Source organism: Neophocaena asiaeorientalis, unplaced genomic scaffold (assembly GCF_003031525.2).
Source record: "Neophocaena asiaeorientalis asiaeorientalis breed wild unplaced genomic scaffold, Neophocaena_asiaeorientalis_V1.1 scaffold134, whole genome shotgun sequence".
NCBI lineage: Eukaryota > Metazoa > Chordata > Mammalia > Artiodactyla > Phocoenidae > Neophocaena > Neophocaena asiaeorientalis.
In genome coordinates, this window is record NW_020185339.1 from 4,349,971 (window position 1) to 4,372,476 (window position 22,506).

The following is a 22,506-nucleotide window of genomic DNA, read 5'->3' on the forward strand; positions in this document are numbered from 1 at the left end:
TGAAAATACTAGGGCCGGTTGATTATCCTCACATTAAAAAAACATCATTTTTTATGCAACTCAATTATTCTGCAGTTGCTTTATGCAAGTCAAAACCACAGCTATCGTTTTAAAATCAGCTTCCAAAACCCAGTAACTTGTTCCTTTAAAATGTCATCATGGTTGCACACAGCAGGGTCCTCTTTATTTTGTCATACAACTGGTAATCTAGTCAACTTCTGACTGATAAATATGCCTCAGATGTAGAACAGTTCTTATAATAGGTATATTATGTAATAGGGATAGCTCTGCTTACATATGGGCTCTGTGGTATGCTAGTTGGCATCTTTTCTCATAAAAGTTCTCATTTCCACTAGATATTTTTATTTTCAACACTTGCTATGTGCCAGAAACCGAAATCATCTAGAACAAGCAGGGTGGTTCTGCTGGGGACTTGAAGGAGGCGTGCAGGGCTATGTTGACACGCCAACTCAGTACTTGAGTCTCCCCTCAGGACGGCAAGTACCAGGGGGAGCCATAATGAGGTGCCTCAGCCCAGGGAACTGGAAGAAGTAGAAAGAAGTAGTGGTGAAGACAGAGATGAGAAACAGTTTGGCAGGGGTGAAGTTTCATGCCGAGTCTCTTCTCTGCGTTCTAACTATACCAAAAAAGAAACTTCGGGGGAGCTACAGACCAAACAATGGAAGCACTGAGGATCTGAGGATCACCAACTAGCCAAATGCCCCTTCAAAATATAGCTCCATTTCCTCCCCAGTGCCAGGGCTGGCCTTGCCCCTCTCTCTTTCTTCCTTCCTCCCCCACGTGCTCTCCTTCCTATGGGGCCCCTGTTATTTCCCCTCCTCCCGATGGCTCCCAGAAGAGACAGGAAATAGGTTTGTGAATGTGGGAGGTCCAAGTGAATGGTGAAGACTTCTTTTCAGAAAGAACTGGTTGTTTTTATTTTTAAGAAAATAAACAGAAATATCATTTCCTTCTCTCTGTTCCCATAGCACCTGTTACCCAACAGGATGTAGTTGTTCAAACTCTGGCTCTGCTGCCTGCAAACTGTGTGGTCTGAGGCAAGTTGCTTAACTTCTCTGTGCCTCGGTTTGTTCTCTCTTCTGAAAATGGGAATAATGAGATTACCAATTGTACAGCACTTAGCACAGCATGTGTCATGCTGTAAATACTTCAATGTGCTAGTTGTTGTGGTGGTTATTCCTCTAGCCCTCTTTCCCCTGTATTGTCAATTATTTGCTATTGTTCCTGTCTTCTTCCTAAAGACTGTGAGCTCCTTGAAATAAGGGCTACATCTCATTTACTCATATGTCAGAACCTTTTCTAGTACCAGTGTTTGTTGTAGAGCAGAAGCTCATAAATGACTAATAGAAAATGATTCTTTTAAAAATATTCCCTCCTACTACTGTTGCATTTCTCTGTTCTCCTTTACAACAAAACTCCTTAAAAAAAAAAAGTTGTTACATTGCTTATCTCCATTTTGCCTCTTCCTATTCTCCAGATCACCAAATCCAACGAACAATTTTCAGTTTGAAATTTAAAATCCTCAGAACCAAATTCCTGGCTTTTCCTCCAAACTGCTCCTCCTAACATCTTCCTTATCTTAGTAAATGGCAACTCAGCCCTTCCGTTAAATTGAAATCATTCGAGTTTGTTGATATTTGACCAGTTTTGACCACAAAAATGGTGATTTCATATGATTCTGAAACCTACAAAATGCTGAGACCTTAACTGGAGTCCTTAACTCCTCTTTCTCTCATAACTGACCTTGACTCTATCAGCATCCCTTATGGCCCTAAGTTCAAAATATATCCAGAATCTGTTCACTTCCCACATAACCTCCAGGGCTACCAACCTAGTCAAATCCCCTTCATGTCTGTATTACTGCCCAGTTCTGCCCTTGTTCTTCCCCTCACCAAAAGTCAGTGCAATAGCCAGTGTAAACATTTTAAAAGATCCTGTCACTCCTCTGCCCAAAATACAACAGGACGTTACTCACAAAAAGAGTCCTCAGGGCTTCCCTGGTGGTGCAGTGGTGAGAGTCTGTCTGCCGATTCAGGGGACACGAGTTCATGCCCCGGTCTGGGAAGATCCCACACGCCGCTGAGCGGCTGGGCCCGTGAGCCATGGCTGCTGAGCCTGTGCGTCCGGAGCCTGTGCTCCGCGACGGGAGAGGCCACAACAGTGAGAGGCCCGCGTACCACAAAAAAAAAAAAAAAAAAAAAAAAAGAGTCCTCACAACAGGCTACAAGGCCCTATACGATTCACCCACCACTATGATTCTCTGCTCTCTTCTCCTACCTCTCAATTCTGTTCACTTTGCTCCAATTAACTGGCCTCCTTGCTCATCCTCAAGCACACCAAACACATTCCCATCTCAGGACCTTTACACTTTTCTCAGATTGAAAGGCTCTTTCCCCAGATATCTACATGGCTAGTCCCCTCACTTCCTTCACATCTCTTACTAGATGTCACCTTGTCAGCCTATTCTTCCCTGACCACCCTACATTAATAAGCAAACACACACACACCTGCCTTATGCTCCCTTACCTTCCTTTATTTTTCTCCAGAATACATAAGTCCATCTAATAATATATTGCATTATATATTTACATTTTTATTTTTTATTCTCTGCCTCAATGCAACAAAATGTTTAAGCTGCGGAAAGGTAAATACTTTGTTCAATACTGTATCCCTAACAGCTAGAAGAATTGCTGGCATATAGCAGACCCTCAATAACTACTGCTTGAATAAAACAAAATAAATTCGTGAATGAGTATCTAGAACAAATTATTGTTAAGAATTTTTTTAATCTAAGAAAAAAAAATCACTGACAGCAGAATCTACTAATGCTAGAATCTGTTCATGAATGGTTAAACATGACTTACGGTGGAAGAAATTTACATGCTAGAGCTGCAGGGTCACTACACGTTTTAAAACAGGGAGTGGCACAAGGTTCATATCTCCATTCACACATCCTCCTGTAAGGCACTGCTGCCTGGATTTCTGGGGAAAAATGAAATTTAGATTGTGTACGAAAATGGACAGCTTGAAAAATAATGTTTTATGATAGTAAACCTTTAGGGTTTGACTTTTCTTTGATTTTAATGCTGTGGAAAAGACAGGGCCTATGGGGAATAAAAAGCATTGTAATTGCTTGCTGATCAAAGCATTTCATACTCAGGTTGAATATCAAAATGTTAGTTTATCTTCCAAACATTTAAAAAAGCAAGAGGTGCAGGAGGCCAAGGAAAATTCTAAATCTTCTTCCTTTCTTTATGTTTAGTGGGTGTTCATTGATCTATGTATCATGATAATAGCATACACTTGTTTGGAATTTTATTTTTTGCAAAATAATTTTTTGTCCATAATTTTATTTTATCCTTGCAACAATCCTGTTGAGTGGGTATCACCTCCATTTTATAAATGAAGGAATTGAGGCTAAGAGGAGCCAAGTGACTTGCCAAATTCAAACAACTGGAAAAATGACAAGACCAAAGATATTTATTGCCTGACATCAGACGTAAGGAAAACACTCCATCTTTGTTCTTCTCATAGAATTTAGCTCATTGCCTTGTACACGGTAAGTATTATCTAATGACAAAAATGAATGAATAAGTTTTAATAATACATGCTTGTAGCTAGAAAAACCTTCCTTGACTGAAGATTTTTCTCCTGCACACTCTGCTAATATTTTCCCCTTCCCACATCATAGACCAGTCCTTCTGCAGCAATCCAGAACTATCTCTGAAGGAGACAGCTCCATAAGGGAGAAAGTTCAGGAAGCAGGTTATGTTTCTTGGACTTCAGATATGGAATTCAATTCCAAGCTATGAGAAGGAAAATAAGGCTTTCTGGAAGGCATCTATGCATCTAAATATTAAAATACTCATTAGACCTGGGTTACTAGGATCATGGGGCATGAGAGAGGGTTGGTTCCAAGACTAGAATAAACCCCTAGTGTATCCTAGGTTTGGGAAGCCCACAAAGATGAGTTTCTGAGATTCTGATGATGCCATTGGCTGCAGTTGTCCAAAGCTCAGGTAAGGCCACTGGGTCTGGTTCTAATGCAGCAGATTTGTGTATTGGAGAGGAAATAAAGGCTTGCAAAATTCAACTTTTAAGTAAATTCAAGTAAAAATATCACGCTCACTCTACAGAATGTTGTATAGCCATGTCAGTGACTCTTTTTCTCATGAGTCCAGGAGCCCCATTCAATAGGCAAAAATTTGAAGCTTAGTTTGAATTTGCTAAAATCCAAAGAGATTTATAGAAATGTATCCACAACAAAAAAAGGCAAATGATTAGCTCTCTTAGACTGACTTAGAAGAGTCTGTTAGAATGAAAAAAATTTGTTTGGGAGACCCAAGGCAGATATTGAGCTCTTAGGTTTTGAAAATAAAGCATGACTTTTAAACACTGGATAAGGCAGTGAGGATTCCTCTCTGAAATTTAGAAAATTCAATAGCTATAGAACAGCAAGGATCTCTAGAAATAAGACCAGGATTCTGCTGAACCAGAAAAATCTTCTAGAGGTCAGTGGAACCAGACTCCATAGTATTCAAAGAACAGAGATAAACACATTGTCTTTATCATTAAGAATCAAACTATATGAGAAGTTGCCTTCTAATGAAGGAAAAGGTAGATACAAAACTGGACAACAAGGAGACATGGGTAAGTTCTGTTTCCAAAGCCCAGACAGCACTGAAAGTAATCATTGAGGCAATCATAAAAATAACATCATTTAAGGCTATTCTAAACAATTTACCACATTAACTTATGTGATACTATAACCCTATGAAGTAGGTATTATTATTTCTCCCATTTTACAGATGCATAAACTGAGAGGCAGAGAGGTTAAGAAACTTACTAAGGTCATGCAACTAATTAAAAATGATTTTTAAATTAAAACCTAATAAATATTCTGTCATTATTTAAGTTATCTACTTAATCTGTATTTGAAGATCTCAGGAAACATACCTTCTATGCTGAAGCTACTTAAATGTTTAAATTCTTCAGAATCATCATATTTTGATGCTTTGGCACTAGAATCTGTCAATATGATGAAAAAGCCTTTCTTGCTGCATAACTCAAAAGCACTGTAACCAGGAATCCAGAGGCCCTGATGGTGAAAAAATGTGGCTCTCCGACGAAAGGCTGAATTCACCTCCCACAGTTTCAGAATAAGAGTGTCATCATCATGGACATAGAGAAAGTAGTTTGGCCTTTCAGCAGATTCCAAGGAAACAAGTGCCAATGCTGTAAAACAGAGCAGTGTTTGACAACCCCCTGGGTTCTCTGGAGAAGGCAGATCATCAGCACTGGCATCATAAAATTCATTTATAAAGCTGACAAAAACAGAACTGCACAATTGTCATACATAGTTAATGCCAATCTCAAAGATTTCAGAAATGATTTATAAGATCTCTAAAGGAAAAAAAAGTATTTTAATGCAATGCATAAAGTGACAGCTCCAAAAATAATCAGTCTTTGATAAGTTCCATTTTTTAAATAATTGATCATGTCTTTGGGCGAAAGAAAGAAGTATCAACTTAGGACCCCAGAATGTGCAATTCCATACAAATAGTTGAACAGTTAATTGGACACACATTTGTACTTGCAAGCTTTAACATTTTCAAATGTACAAAATCTACCAATGGTTAATTGGATGGTAGAAAAGAAAACGAGAATAGAGAAACAGATCAATTTAAACATGGTGCTGCATTTCAATATCACTGGATTCTTAATGAGCAAATGTTCTTGCAAGTGATTTTACTGCATTAAGAAAAGACTATTTGCTCAACATTATTGTCTATTTCCCAAGAGATGACGAGAAAGCTAACGAACAACTACAAAGCATTTGAGAAGTGCCATGCTTTTTTGTTATGCACTTTAAAAGTTTCCCTTATATTTATAAAACCCATGGCATAAGTTTCTTCATTGAGATTTTAGATTTAATCTCTTAAACCTTAATTTCTTTAGGTCTTAATTCCTTAATTTAAATGTACTAGGATTTTTCTATTAAAAAATTATTTTTGTAAATCATACAATGAAGAGCTCTCTCAAATCCAATAAACGATTCCAAAGGCATTTATTGTGTCCTAAAACTTACAAACCCCTCTGCTGAGCATTGGAAGATGCAAAGAAAAATAAAAGATATTTTTATAAGAGAAAAAATATATAACTAATATATAAATTAGAACTTTAGACTGTGATAGGTGTTTTCACAGATTAAAAAGAATTAAAGGACCTTTTTTTACAAGAATGGAGCAATTTATTTTAACTGGAAAATCAGGAGATTTCTCTGAATTAAGTGAAACTTCAGTCGGATTCATTCATTCAATAAATATTTCCTAAGTTTATAGAACACACCATGCATGGTTCTAAGCAGGGTAAGAATAGTAACAATGTAGCCTGAACATCATGGATCAGAAGGGGACACTAACCACCAGGCAGAACAGGTGCCAAGTGGATACGACCAGTATAGATCTACAGGGGCAGACCAGTAAGTGTGGTGCCAGGTACCACGACAGACAAGGCCACGTAAGAAAAACAGACCGTCTCAATGACTATCTAGACTTTGATTTATGGTCTTAATTTAACTTGCTTGATATTAAATCACAACTTTTTTTCTTTTACTTTAATCTGGCATTAAAATCTTTCACATGTTAATTATCAGCAGACTACTTTTCAAAAATTTCAAATTAAGTTCTGTGATTAATGCTATGAAAACTGAAGCTGTGCTTTATTTGGGACCAAAAACTCAACAAACAATTGCAATTCTAATTGCATCTATATATGCCAATAGATAAACAAAGAAATGATTTTATATACAAAAGAGAGACCTAGTTCATATACCAGTGTCTTATTTTATTTCAAATCCTTTAGAGCACCTAGAAAAATGTCATAAACATATTAGATTCCCCAATTAATATTTACTGCATGAATAAATGAAAAAAGGTCAATGGAAAACTAAATTCTTACTTTCAGTTGGAAATTATACTTACATGATGCCTTATCTTTGAAAAGGCCTGGAGTGATCATAAAAGTAAAAAATAAATTGCCATGAATACTACTTCTTGGCAGAGAGAAAATGTTTCTACTGGTCATATTGACCCCCAGCATAAGGCCAGTCTGCCCATAACTTGCCAGCATATATGGTCCTTCTCCAAGCCCTAGTTAAATGCAAATGAGAGAATTATAAGTTGGCATAGGATTTTTACATTTCAAGCCGTCATTTCAATGGAATAAATTCTAATACCAAAAAACACTCCGAAAATTATTGAGCATTTATTCATCAGTAACAAAATAACAACTCTTTTCAAAAAGAATATATTATATTGATTTGGAATATATACATATTTAGAATATGCAGTTTAGAATATATATATACATGACTGCGTATGTATATATGTATATGTACATGTATACCTAGTGGTGATGGATAAAAGGTTGACTTAAGCTTTCTAGACCTCAAATTTTCTCACCTATTTGAAGATGTTTGTCTAGGTAACCTTTCACTCTAATATTCCAAGACTCTAATCTACTCTCAATAAACTTAAGCTTAGTTCTATCAATGGTAAGGTATTTTGATAGTCTTCTAAAAATCATCTCTCCTTAATAGGTTGCATTACATTAACACAGAATTCACAGACATGATATACAATATTTTACTATTTTGGGGATTACTGAATTTCATCAGTGAGGTATGTCTATAAAGAAGAAAATAAGATGATGCTGAACAGAGAAGTCAAATGTCACTTTACTTATGCTATCATTTCCATACACTTCAATGGTTTCATATAAAGTGAAAAATATATACTATAGTAAAAAAACTACTTAGTGTAGAACCAAACCTGAAACTCAGTCAAAGTAGTATTCCTACAAACTTCATCTTATAAAGAAAACTATATAAATTAATTTTAAAATTCACTAATATTAAAAATAAATTGATGCGTTAAGTTTTATGATAATAACGTCAGTTTACCTTCAACCCGATCTCTACGACGTTTAATGTTTTAAAGTAAGTGAGGTACTATAAAACTTTGAGGTTTCTTCTGAATTATCTAAATTACATAATTATTAGCTGCGTACTTTTACAGATATATGTAGATATTTACGTTGTAGGTTATGTAAAATGCTAATATAGGTGCAATAGGTGGTTTCAGAAAAGAACAATCTGGTTGCTCTCAGTGAATTTCACTTTTCCTCTTTTCTCCAATTTTTATCTCAAGGACAGTCTTCCTTTCCCAGACTACTCTTAAGGTGGATGGGAAAAAATTCAAAGAAACCCACAACCTGGGTTTTTTCCCTTTCAGGATGAAGACCAAGCCTAAGAGAAGGGGAGAAGATAATTGGATTAGATGGTTACAAAGTCTCCCAAACAGGAAGGAGAGCAAGAACCAAAATTTCCATCATGAGGAACAGGAGAAGGTAGGGATTATAGGATGAATCTTCAAGTGCTGTCCCATCCACTGAGTCATCAGCTGAGACACTTCATCACTGAGCAGCTAGGGACACCTCTAAGCCATGCGGAAGGAGCTTTAGGCGGGACTCAGACACCCTGAGTGCACATGGAGCTTTGAAAACCTCTGCCCCCCACACCAAGATGGAACTGAGCAGATGCAGTGAAGAATTTCACTATGAGCCTGGCAGCAATGGACTCCCCACCACTGTTACAAATATATACCCTGCACAGTTTCTCTATGAGCCAAAGTCTACAACACCCAAGAAAACCATATCATTAGTCTCCACCACCTACTAGCTCATTTTCTAGGGAAGACAAGAGCAACATAAACTTCCAAGATGAAAATATACACCAATTTAGATTTGTGTGAATATGTAAATAATGTACAAATAGGTATATAAACATGTAAATCATGAGATTCAATTCAAAACGAAGACGACATATACAACTACAGCTTGTGGGCTTCAAGCACCCTCACAGATGTCCAAGAGAAGAACAGGAGAAAGGAGATAGACCACTAAACAAAATATTCTCCCCCTACTGCACAAGTACCTTCCTACAGCAACCTGAAGAGACAACTTCATCTGAGAAATCCATTTGTATAAAAATCGAAAGCTCCTGAATTGATTCCCAGTTGATGGATATCTTGTGTCTGAATTGTTTTCCTGCATTTTCACTAGCAATTGAGGGAAAAAAGTCCCTGCCTTTATCATTAATTTTCTGCAGGGAGAATTATAATTTCACTGTCTACTAAAAGCAATCATTTCCTGTAGTTATTATTTAAGCACAGTATTAAGAATATCTGATCTAATAAATCACTCTGAACTTAAAACTTGAACAGCAATTTTTAGCAGGATCCTGAAGTCTTAACTCCCTACAGCAATAGAACCTTTATATTTTTAGCAAATGCCATAAAAATGAAGATACTAGAGACAGTCATTGTGTGAAGGATTATTGAACTTATCTCAGTAGTAATCTCTGAATTTTCCTACTTAAAAATTTTTTTCCTCCTACAGAATCACAATCATTTATCTCTGCATTTGCTTTGAATAATTTAAGTATTTTAATAACATAGTGTCCAGAGAAAAATGCCAGCTATGAATGTCCAAAGAAGACTAGGTAAGTTTACAATAGTTGTGAAATTATTTGAGATGAAACAAATTAAGAATGCTCATTTAAAACTTTTTTCTTTTTATTACTATCAACAACTTCCATAATTCTTTATTCCCGTTCAATTATCTACCTTGATCACGTTACTTTCACAACTCTTCCTCTCCTTGGCAGGTTGACTCTGTTCCCTATTACTTTGATCATAGGAAACAGAATCTCTGTCTTTCGTGGGTCTCATGAAGGCCGAACGCCCCGTGTTCACCCTCTGAATACTACCAATACAGTATTACACATGAAACTAGAAGAACTGGTTTGAAGAATCTTGTAACACATTAGGGAAACAAACCATCAGTAGAAGTGCAGCAGACTTATTGACAAAAAGCAAAATGTACCAAGCAGCAAGAGGTAGAAATTCAATATTCATAGAAAATTCTGCTTCTGTTTCCAAGGGCCTGCAGAAGGAACGCCAGAAAGTACAAAGGCACAGATGGAGATTTTCACAGCAGAACTGTGTGAGGAAGGAATTCTTAAGCGAGGAAGTTATTGGAGCGTTTCCTCAACTTGCTGTCTGTGTACGTTGTGTAGAGCATATGATAACGATGTGCGGTGATCATTCCTAGACTAGGATGTGCTAACCATAACTAGGCAGTGTAGCATGGAGATCAAGCTCGTGGGTTCTGAACTTAGATTGTTTATAAATCCATTTACCACATTTTAGCTAAACGACTTTGACCAAGTTATTTAATTCACCTATGCCTCAATTTCCTCCTTTGTAAGTGTTAATAATGATAATAATAATGTTATGTCTTTCAGGCATATTTTGAAGCTTAAATTATATGATATAGGTATAGTTGACACAACAAAAGCTATTTTTATTATTAGGTACTTAATATTAGGCAATCAGTCTCATCTTAAGCATGGAATCCAAAGGATTGATGTGGAGTGGGTGTGGTGCGGGAAATATGTTTGGTTTAGATTTTCTTTAACAAACACAGAATTTTTTTAATGTGGGATTTTTTTTCCTCTTCAAACTTCCAAAGATATAACAGAAACAACCAAAGACTAAAATGTCCATTTCCTTTTTAATTCATCATCTCTATTTTACTAAAATTTTCTGGCTTTCTTTGTACTTTTACAGCTGACAGATTTCTTCCTGGCTCAATAAGTCATGGAAATTACTTTGCATTGGTTGTTTGGTTTTTTTCGTTAATGGATCAGCTTTCCTATAACTATTACTCTAACCTACTCATCATGGGTTTTTGTCCAGTTACCGTCAAAGTGGACACTTCCCTGGATCATCTTATTTGTCTGAATTAGGTTTAAGTGGCTATGCCTTCCTCATTAAATAGGTTTGACAAAAAGCAGGCTTCAATTCCGCTAATGTCTGGCATTTTCATTGAGGATATAATTCTCTGTCTCTTACATCTATGCCTTAGTTTAGGCAGCACCTCCTCTTAGACTTCCCATTGCAAATCTGAATGCTTGGGAGACAGGAGATTTTCATTATTACTAAATCAGTAAGTTCTCATTCTGATAAGATATAAATAATTATTTTGCCTAAAATGATGGCTAAATAAATTCCTATATTATAGTTTGTTTCTTTGATTTCCACAACGTAATAAAAGTATGAATAATGTCCATATTTATTCATAATGGTAAAAGGTATACATTTGGTATACATCTTTCATCCTTTTAACCTAAAAAATTAGCTAGCTTTACTCATTCATTCATTCACGTTATTCAAAAACTACTGAGAGCCTCCTAGGTGCTGAGAACTTAGTTACAACACTTTTATTTTACAGGGAATAAATTTTAGCACAAATACTTAGAAATTTAGATACATTTTAGAAGGCAACGGCTTTCATTGAGTCATACAGTTGGCACTTGAACAACATGGGTTTGAACTGTGCAAGTCCACGTATACGCAGATTTGTTTCAAGAGTAAATACTACAGTAGTACACAATCCATGGTTGGTTGAATCTGAAGATGCAGAATTGCATACACAGCGTGACTATAAACCATACGTGGATTTTCATTTTTTTTTTTTTTAGTTATCATAACAGCACCATTTAATAAGGCTTTATTTTGTTCCAGCAGTATAGGTGACATACAGTGTCTCATCTAAGCTCACAACAAACATAGAAATAAACAAAATAATTAAACTTAAATGACTTAACCAGGTTCACAATGTTTATACGTGACAGAGAGTGGGCTCTAATCCAGATCTGACTTCAGCTGCAGTTAATGACAACCACACTATAGCTTTTGGTTCCCAGCAAAGGTAGTGCGTTATTAGAAGACCACTAAATCTCCATTCAGAAAGTCCTGGAAACTGTCCTGTGACTCAGCCCAGGGGACTCAGCTCTACCTCAGTTTCCTTCTTACGTCTCTAATCCTTCCTGGCCCACTTGCCATTCCCTAAATGTATACGTTCCCAACTTCCTACCTTCAGACTGTATCCTCTTCTCCTGAAAATCATCTTTTCCTCTCTATACAGCCATACATGGATTTTCAATTGCACAAAGGGTTGGCGCCCCTAGCCCCCTCCTTGTTCAAGGGTTAACTGTATGCCGAATTATGAACTCTTCATACCTTGTTCCCAGCAAACTTGTTCAAGAACTTTGAATCTGAAGATATATTTAACAGAATACTATAGTGATATTCTTTAAATGTCACATACCTTCATTGTAATAGTCACAATCGAGTGCTAAAAGGAAAAAAGAAGAAATGTTAAACTAAATAAGGATCTCACCACTTATCTGAATACATGCAAGATATGGTTTATCAATGACAAAGTGAAAGAACTCAGAATGACATCATTATTTGGGAGTTTTCTCTGAGCAAAGAGGATTTTTTAAGAGTACTCTGTAATAATTCATTAAATTTCCTAAGATTATTTTATAGGTAGGCAAATATATCTGCCAATTTATAGATGTCCACTGAAAGTGTTAAAATCATAAGCTGTTCATCAGATGACTTACTATCTACACAAGCAAATGAAAAGTTTAGAGTCAAATCTGAACGCATATTCAAAATGATGTTTTTAAAACTATGTCTCTTATCATTAGAACAGTGGAATTTCATAGCCATAAGAGAAATAGTCATAAACAGTATCTCTGAAGATGGTATGTAAATAATCTGTAGTTCAAATGTTACAGTCGTAACAGTCTAACACAGAACAGAAAAACTTACTTCAAAGTTTCTTTTATAAATCCTTTAGCTATACTACAATTTATCTGCATTGTCAAAAGAATATAAAATTTATTCATCTTAAAGAAATTCTATTTCCATGGTATCGCTTCTAAGATAAGACAATATGAATCTCTTTATAAGGTTCCCACCTAATGATGATGCCCTGAGAGGATACTTACAACAAATAGTAGATGATCTCCAGTGAACAGAAACCCCTTCCTGACAACACCTGTACGCATACGCTGCTACACTTGTGCATAAACATTCACAATCCCCACCAAGGTTACAGTTACACGTGTCTTCATGACAATTTTTGGCAAAAGAAGTAACATCAATCTGAAAATGAAGTGAAAGATAAATTTCAAAAAGTACTAACTACAACTGATTAAAATTCAACCTTCTAAAAGAAAACTAACTGGTAGATTTTCAAAATTTGCTATTATCAGCTTAACACTGCCACCTAGAGAGTTCTCAATATCTCAAACTTCTACTCATCCAAAGGAATTTATTAGGCAAGTGTAAGATCAAAGAACTAGCAACACAGGTAACGGGACTAACAAATATAACTTCAACATCTGCAATACAATAGATTAATATCTGTAGAAGCTCATTGTTTCTTTATTGACATATTCGCATGGCATTAAAAGAATGTTCTACTTACAAATGTACTTTTGCTTAGTTTTTAATAATATCTTCAACTATTTTTAAAACTTCTATTGGAACCTAAAATTATTATGTTGGAAAGACATTTAAAAAGTTAAATTTCTAAATAAATTACATTTAATCTTGGGATGTGCTTCTAAAACCATTTTAAATGTGTCACTAATAATACTTTTAAACTATACTTTGGGTTAAGGAGAAGAATGCCCATTTGGTAGTGTCCTCTGAAGAAAAATAAGCATTTATGGCTTTGATCAGTCATTTATGGCTTTGATGATGGACGTAAAAATGTTTCATAAACTGAAACAGATCATTAACAAGCATTATATACGCTGTTAAATAAGATGGAGCCAGGAAGAATGTAAATCAACTAAATGTGTCAGTGCCACAGAAAAACAAACTCCCAAATTTGTCTTCCTAACAAGGGTTAGGTAGTATACCTGAAAAGCCAATGGGTAGCTAAATTATTTGTCCTGTTCATCTCAATATTATAAATACAGCAGTACTTGTTTAAATTGGAAAGTTTAGTAAAGCATTCATTTACCACATTGCGGCAAGGAGCAAAAACATCACTGTACAAAATGGAGCATTCTTTCTTGGCATAAGGAAATTTGTTTTGATGTGCCTCACAGGGTTTAAATAATTCACTTGGGGGTTCACACTGTGGAAAAAGAGAAAAAAATGTTTTTAAGGGGTGATTTCTGAAGCTGAAACCAGAGTAACCTAATCTGACTTCATCTACCACAATCATACCTAATATATTCTCACTCTTTTAGACAGACTTTACCAAAAGCACCTGTGCTCAGCCAACTCAGTGTTAATAGTATATATTATTTTTGAAAGCAACTAAATTTACTATTAAAATCATGAAAATATTAGAGAGTGAAGGTAAATCTTTTTTAAACTGTCAAGTGCAGCATTACATGACTAAAAAAATTGCCTAAGCAAATTATTCTCTTTCCTTTAATTTTCACGTCCTTCATTTCTGTCACAAGCCATCCTCTGAGGAGTTGCATACACTCAAGTGTCTACAGGCTCACCTCCCACATACTAAACAATTCGGTCTCTGCCTCTTCTAATCCACCTCCCTGAAACTGGCCTGGAGAAGGCCATCATTGATCTCGTTACTAAAAATAAAGGCAACTTTTCCGGCTTCATCTCACTTGCCCTTTCGCTGTCTTTGATTCTGTTTCATACTTTACCCTTCTTACATGTCTCTCATGTGTTTCCGGTGGCACCACTAGGGTTTCCTCCTAGTTCATTTGCTGCCACTCTTCATCTTCCTTCCACCTCCCTTCTCTGCAAGACTTGATCTTCAAATCTCTATTTTTTTCATTCTATACACTTCTCATGCCTTCAGCAACCTGAATATGATAGTAACTGCCAAATCCATATTTCCAGCCCATATCTCTTTTCTGAGATCTCAAAAATTGGGACATTTCCACATAAATATCTGTCACTTCTCTCTCAACACATTCTAAAATGTACTTATCTTACACCATTGTCCTGTCCCCACTGTCCCCTACCACCCACTTTCCTCTGTGCCCTGTCTCCTGGAAGAGCACCAGTGTCTATGCAATAAGCCAGGAAGATGGGAGGCATTGCTGAATTCTCCAAATTCGTCTTTCCTTATGCAGTCCTTTCAACAGATGCTGATGTTTCAGATGTCTCTCAGACTTAGATAGTTTTCTAAATCTTCACTGATTTAACATTTCTTAGCTGGATTATACGAGCCTAAGTAATTTAGGGCCTTCGAGTCCAGATCCTAGCACACATATCTTGCAGCTTCATATTTTGCATTCCAGCCATTCCCTACTTCAAACCTTCCACCACAGTCATACTGAACTTCTTAAAATTCCTGTTAGGCACCATACTCACTCCAGTCTTCCTGACACGTTCTAAAGGAATGCTTCCTCCTTTGCTGCTGCACTCTGTCCCATCATCTTCACTTGTATAGCTCTTATGAGTCTTGTAGGAGTCAGCTCAATGGCACCTTCTTGGGGAACCTTCCTTTGACCATCACGAACTCCATGTTGTATACACCTCTATCCAAGCACCTGTCTCATATTTCCATTGTTAAAGTTTTTCTACCTCGTCTGCTAAACTAGACACTAAATTCCTAAGGGCAGTGGCTATATTTTAATAATATTATGTGTTCATATATCCTGGAAAACATTAAGTGCTAAATAGAACTTACTGAATGAATTTTTTTTTATTTTCAGCTTTGTCCATTAGGTATTAATGAGTCTAAAATTCTTTGATGAGTCCAAATATTTAAGTATTATTATAAATTAGGTATTCCTTAATTCATTTTATATTTTAAAAAATAAAATCTTTATACTTTCCAACATAGACCACAATGAAATATACTGCTTAAATTTTACTAAATTGGATGAATGTTTAACCCCAATCCCCTTTTATCTTTATAAAAAGATTTAGATATATTAGTAAATTAGGCAAAATAGTAAGGCAACTAACCAAACAGTAACCAACCAGGAAATTGTAGTTGCAGATACTACTTTCGGTTAGAAAAAAAATAGGTTAAAAAAAAAAGTAGAAGAAAAGAGTAGAACAAATTTCCAGTTTGACTGTTTTCTGAGTTCAGCATTTCTCAGGTTGTGTCCCATAGAAAACTATTTCCTTGATAACTAATACACAAAAATGTAAGCTCTGTGTCAGTAAGTTTGGGAATCCCTTCAAACATATCCCTCCCTTAGAGGAATATAATGCCTCAAGAAATCCTTCAAAAAAGAAATATGCCTGACTTAATTTATTCTAACTGCTCCCAAAGGTAAGTTGGCCACAAATCCACTCCCTACCCCTCCCCATCCCACATCCAGCCATGTCTGGAGAGCAAATGTTAAGAAATACTGCCTTCATTTATTCATTACTTTGAGTTGACAAAAGATACATCATTAGAAATACAAATAAAGAGAATTTTGCAGTGAAAGGAAAAGCATGAGATTAGAAGATGTGAATTCGAAAGTCACTCCAGCGGCTTTCTGGATATATAATATTAGACAAGTCATTTAACCTTCCTGAGTCTCAATTTCTTCATCTATAATATGGAGTCAACACCCTTTACATTACAAGACTGTCACAGGATTATGTGAGAAATTAAATGTGAAAGTAGTTTGAGTTTGTCAACTATGAATTACTGCACAAATATTACATAAAATAGTATTACCCAAATAAATTTTTCTGCAAGGATAAAATGTTTTAGTGGATAAATACAACAAAAAATATTTGTTTAGTTCTAAAATACATATATTCCACTTACCTGTCCTAATGCCCAACTATCTCCAAATACCTGGGCATTTCTCACTTCTAAGTTATTGGATGTGGTCATATCATTTGAAGTACATTTGTCAAAGTTTCCACATAATCCTGATAATTTGCCCTAAAGTAAAAGAAAATTATCATGAAATATTCTATATTCATTTTAACATTTAAGGGCTAATATTCACTGAAATTTTCAAGAGATTTAAAATAGACATTTTAAGAATTTCCACAATTACCATTTTAAAAATGTTTCAAGAAGGTGGAATTTCATGTCTATTTAATTATATTTAACAGTTATTTTAGATTCTCAAAAATGTTTTTCCATCCCCCAAAGTTTATCTATTCACACTTACCATTGTATTAGCATTGATATAACTAATAATATGAGTAACTTGGAAAAGTATAATACAAACACTACAGTATTTGTACAAGTATAATACAAACATTACAGTATATGTCTGAGTGTGTATATACAAATATGTGTATATATATACATATTCTGTGTATATTTACATATTTACATTTTAATGATGAAAGACCCACTTCCTATTATGTTTAAGGTTTTCTAAGACTATAAATGTTGAAACCATAGAAATAATTTATCTTTCTTTAGGTCGTACTTTGAAAAGTCAAAACATTCAAAGCATAACTTTTAAAGAAAACGTTAACTCTATATTCATATACCACGCCACCATGAGACACAATAAATGAAATCCACATCTTACCTAATTTTTATAAAGTTTGTTATGGGTTATGCAGTGGTTACTGCAAGTGCCGTATGGATTATCCACATCAACAATGTCCACTGCATTTTCTCAAATAATGTGAAAAACTTTTCTCTTGGGGAGGGAGGTGGATTAAGAGTACAGAGAAGAATGAGATTCCAAAAGCAATGAAAATCCTCCTTAAGCTTTGAAATTAAACAGACTGACCTCTCCCCTCATGTACTGAAGAATGGAACGCAGCCCTTTGTTAATGGTAAAGTTGGCTGCCCATGCCTCCAGCAAAGCTGACAATACCCTTGGGATTGCAACTGCCAAGGCCACTGCTTACCATGGTGCCTCTGCTCTCAGAAGCTGCAATACCTATTCAAAGACAGTGGCCTCTTCTGCTACTGCTCACCCCAAAATTTAAAGCAGCAGTAAAAGTAAGGGAAGATGTAGAAGAATAAATGGTTAATTTGTTTTCAAGAAAGTAAGGAAGGGAGGATACATGGTAGACAATGGCAGAAAACATAGCTGAAGAAGTATGGCAATGACTAAATTACTTCATCTTCATCAAAGAAATGCAAGATGCCAGCAAACACCTAGGAATAGATTTGGGGGCTTTATTTTGCTTAGGGCTGAAAGAAAATGACTTCAATGTACAATCATATCTTAAGTTTATAACATTTTAAAATATTTTAAAATATGTATATTTTCTAGTTTTATAAGAATTTGTTATTACTATCCCCATTTTTCCCTAACTTGCCACAGATTATATCCATGAGTCTCAATTTCAATTTCAGATAAAGTGGATTTTTAAAACTATATCAACGTTTCAAAAACAACCTTAACATATAAATTTAAAATGTTTAATAAAATTTTAAATATCTAAAATAAAATTATTTAATAATATCTAGTACAATATTTAACAGTAAACAATAGTTAAAACAATGTAAAATATAAATTGACAAAAATTGCAAACAACTCAGATTGAATCTTCAACCATTAATGGATAATACAAACTAATACATCCATACAACAGAGTACCACTTAGCAGTGTATAGGAACAAACAATTAATTCATTCAACAATATGGATGAATCTTGAATGTATTTTACCAAGTCAAAGAAGCCAGACCCAAAAGGCTATAGATTGCATGATTTCATTTCTACTGTATCCAGAAATAGATCAATGGTTGCCAAGGGTGAGGGGTTGGAAGTAGGAGTTGACAACAAAGAGACAACATGTGAGAAATTTGGGAATTGATGGATCTGTTCTATCTAGAACTGTGGTGGTGGATACACAACTCCACGCATTTGTTAAAATCCATAGAACTGCAGACCACAAAAGTAAATTATTTTACATGTTTTTTAGAATTTTACTGTATGTAAACTTAAAAAAAATATCCAGAATATGGAGGAAAAGATGGAATGCAAACTGTAATAAATGAATCTAACTCTACTACAAACATATCAAATAACCATGCTGCAGGGAATGGGAAAAAAAGAACCTGACCTAAGTAACTTTGAAAAACTGGATACTGTAAGGTTGAAGTAAAAAAGAACTGTATATAGCACTTGGTAAAGTTGTTCTTCTCTGGGGTCTGAGTTAGTAATTCTGAAAATATAACTTATTTCTTAAAGGAAAGCATCAATCATTTTATTTCTGCAAAACATCAAAAGGTAAATGTAATTTCATTTTTTGCACCTCATTTGGATTGACCTACCAAATAGGCTGACTTACCCTCCACTGTGGTCCAACTTTGATATGGATGGTTGTCTTTTTATCCCAAAGAATAGTGATGTCTTTCTCTGGAAAGTATACTACTATGTAGTACCCTGCCTTCCAAAGCTGGTATGTTGGTTTATTTTCCAGAAAAAAACCTGATCGTTTCTTTAAAAAAAAAAAAAGAAAAGAAAAAGCGTAATAAAGAAAAAAATGAATTTCTTGTTTTCTCACCAAAATGTAAACATTAATTATATCCATCAATAATTATCTACGTACTAGTGTTTCTGCTTAGCCCTGTCTTTCCTGAATTTTGTAGTGAAAGACAGAACAAGTGCATAAAATAGGAAAATCATAAAATTGGTAACAAGATACACACTGCTAGATAGGCTCAACATGGATAAATGAGCAAAGGGAAAAAGGTATTTCAGTTATAGAGAAGAGCACAAACAAGGCGTGGACATAGAGTACATTAGGGGGATATATCTGCTGACCCAGAAATTCTATATTGATGGTGAATAAATATGATTGAGTACTAAAAATGTATGACTTTACCTGAATAATTGAAAAACAAAAGCACAAAGTGTGTGTGTGTGTGTATGTGTGTGTGTGTGTGTGTGTGTGTGTCTATAGAGAGAAAGAGGTGTTAAGGAGGACAGGGAGATGAATTTCCATAAAAGGAACTTAGGAAGGCTCTTTGCAAGAGGTGGAACATATATACTGATATGTAAGAAGCCATGATAGGAAGATATAAAGGGCTGGAAAAGAGAATGAGGAAGAAATCATCCCAAGAAAAGGGAATCAGTTTGAACAAAGGCTTAGGGGCAGGAAGTTTAAGATTGTTCAGTACTAAGGAGAGCACCAGAGAGCTACAGCATGGATTCCATGACAAGCATAGTCTGAGACCCTTTGCCATCAAGTTACCCATCACAATCAATGGCTGTTATTCCATGTGCAAAATGTCCTTGATAAAGGCTTTTGAATAGTAAAATGACAGACCATGTTTGTATATTAAAAGAAAATAATGTGTGTGCTAGAAAGGATAATAGGGAGAAACTAGAGACGGAACCCACTGGGAAAATTTAGAGTACCTTTAACCTAAAGTGAGAATATGCAATGTTCTTTATGGGCAAGGGCTATACCCTATAAAAGATTATGCTGAATCTGACATTGAAATTAACTCACATAAAAACTTTAAAAGTACATGGTTAAATCAAAGTAAATAAAACAAATTTAACCAGAAGCAAAATAAAAATTGTGAAGGAGATATGAATTCCTTTGGTTATTTTTCTCCCCAAGTGAGAACAAAAGCATAGTTTGGAAACACTGTACTATAGTGTACCGTTTTATAAATATTTCATAGGGTAAATTAAATAAACTCAGTCACATCCATAAGAAGTTTTCAGTCTCCTAGATCAAGGTCATACTTATAAGCGCTCGGTATATTGTATAGGACAGTATGAATTGTTAATGGACTCTACCTAACCTCATTTCCTTCTACTTCCAAGTGCCAAGTTGGAGTTACAGGGCAATGCCCTCAGTACCTGTGAGGGTCTGCACTCAACCTGGAAGTACCCTGTGCCTAAGTGAGCAAGGCATTAAATAATAAAGAAAAAACACCATGGCAGGTAAAGAAAGACTAAAAAACAAAGGAAAAAAATTTTCCCTGTTTGATCAAGGGCTCTACATTTTCATTTTTCACTAGGTCCATAAAATGTGTAGCCTGCCAGGCCCCCATATCACCCTCTGCTATAGAACCTATTTTTATCATTTTGATTACACTTTTCAGGACCTTTCTATTATCTGATTTGTCTTTGGCATTATTATCTGTCTTCCCCCCTACATGAACGTTAGCTCCTAGAAGGATGCACTTTGTCAAGTTCATGGCAGTATCTGCAGCTTCTAGATCAAGGGTAACATATATTTTTAACGCCTTCCCGCACTGGCCTGTTCTTAGTTCTCAGCTTCCAGCCTGAACAGCAATAATCAAAGTAAGTAAGTGCAATGTTTGTAGCTTATAGCTCCTTTTCAATCCATGAGAAATACCTTCTTCATGTATTTTCCTATTAAACTTCCCTCAGACTGGTTGACATATCACTGGAACATAAAATAAATTTTTGGATAAGATTATTGGACTTCCTTCAGGTTGGCTTTGTATTAGTTATCCTGATGTAAAAGCACATCCTCTCTATTTGCCTGTAGAGCTAAATCTTTCATTTTTATTAGACAAGGCAGTTTGCTACAAGAGAACAATGGTCAAAAGGAGATGATGTACTCCTTACTTTTCAGATTAGGAAGTAAAGATGTTTCTCCTTATAAGGTTGAGGTATTATGAATTGGACCTCCACTTCAGGGGAGAATTACTGCACTTTAAATAAACTCTAGTGATGTTAGAAAAGTAAGTTATAAAAAGCAGAGAATTAAAACTTTTAAAATACAGCTTCAACTCATAAAATGTTTATATGCTACATATTTGATAAAATTAGAGTGGTACATTTATTGAAAAAAAATAACAGGTTTTTTTCCTTCCCCTGAATGAGCGATCCATCTGCCATAAAACAAATGGTACTTATTTTCAATTTTGATGCTCAAGAAAAAATATTAGCCAGAGATTTGTTAGGGTCAAACTATCTTCATGACTTTTCTTCATCTTACTTTATACTTCACAACTTATACGAAGGAGATTCATCAGCACCTGCATTCAGGTGAAAATTGGAAGATGAACATTACACAGAACTGCAATTACCACTTCAAACATGTGTCAAACAGTCTTTATAAAAGCATTTACTATTTTCAGTTTTTCTTTTTTTAACACATCCTTTCTCTTAGAGAGAACCTTCACCTATAAATGAATATCCAGCTGATGGCTACACCAAACTGCAGTAATTACTTCAAAAATATGTTAGCACGACTTGTACAAACTCTATTTTGCTCAAATCTTGATTGCTGCCTGGTTGGTCTCAACATTTCTTACTGAGACATGAGCTAAGATCTAGGGCACCGATTCTCAAACTTTAGTGTGCAGAATTTGGGGAAACCATTGAAATATTGATTGTCATCAACTTCAGCCATTCTAATTCCTGAGGTGGAATCCAGGAACCAGCTCTTATAATAAATATTCTATGATTCTAATGCAGAAGTTTTGCAAACCAAACTGAGAAACGCTAGTCTAAAAACTCAAAAATAGGCCACTTTATAAAGGCCATATGTCACATCATGTCACTTAATTCCAAAATTTCTTCCTTGTAGAGTAAGTTCAAGTATTATATTACACAGCCTCCTTGTCTACTGCCCTTGTCCCCAAGCTTCCTGCATGAAAGTCAATCTGGACGCTCCTCCCTGAATCTCTTTGCCTCACCCTCTCTCCAC

General features: G+C 35.4%; 1 protein-coding gene across 1 annotated transcript in view; it reads right to left on the reverse strand.

Moving 5' to 3' along the window:
* Positions 1–22,506, reverse strand: part of OTOGL (otogelin like) — a 143,443-nt gene that overhangs the window by 48,447 nt on the left and 72,490 nt on the right. Inside the window, 8 exon segments of the mRNA XM_024737005.1 lie at positions 2,886–3,003; positions 4,978–5,256; positions 7,005–7,172; positions 12,256–12,282; positions 12,947–13,103; positions 13,972–14,088; positions 16,708–16,827; positions 19,156–19,305. Of these exon segments, the coding sequence (XP_024592773.1) occupies positions 2,886–3,003; positions 4,978–5,256; positions 7,005–7,172; positions 12,256–12,282; positions 12,947–13,103; positions 13,972–14,088; positions 16,708–16,827; positions 19,156–19,305 (1,136 nt within the window).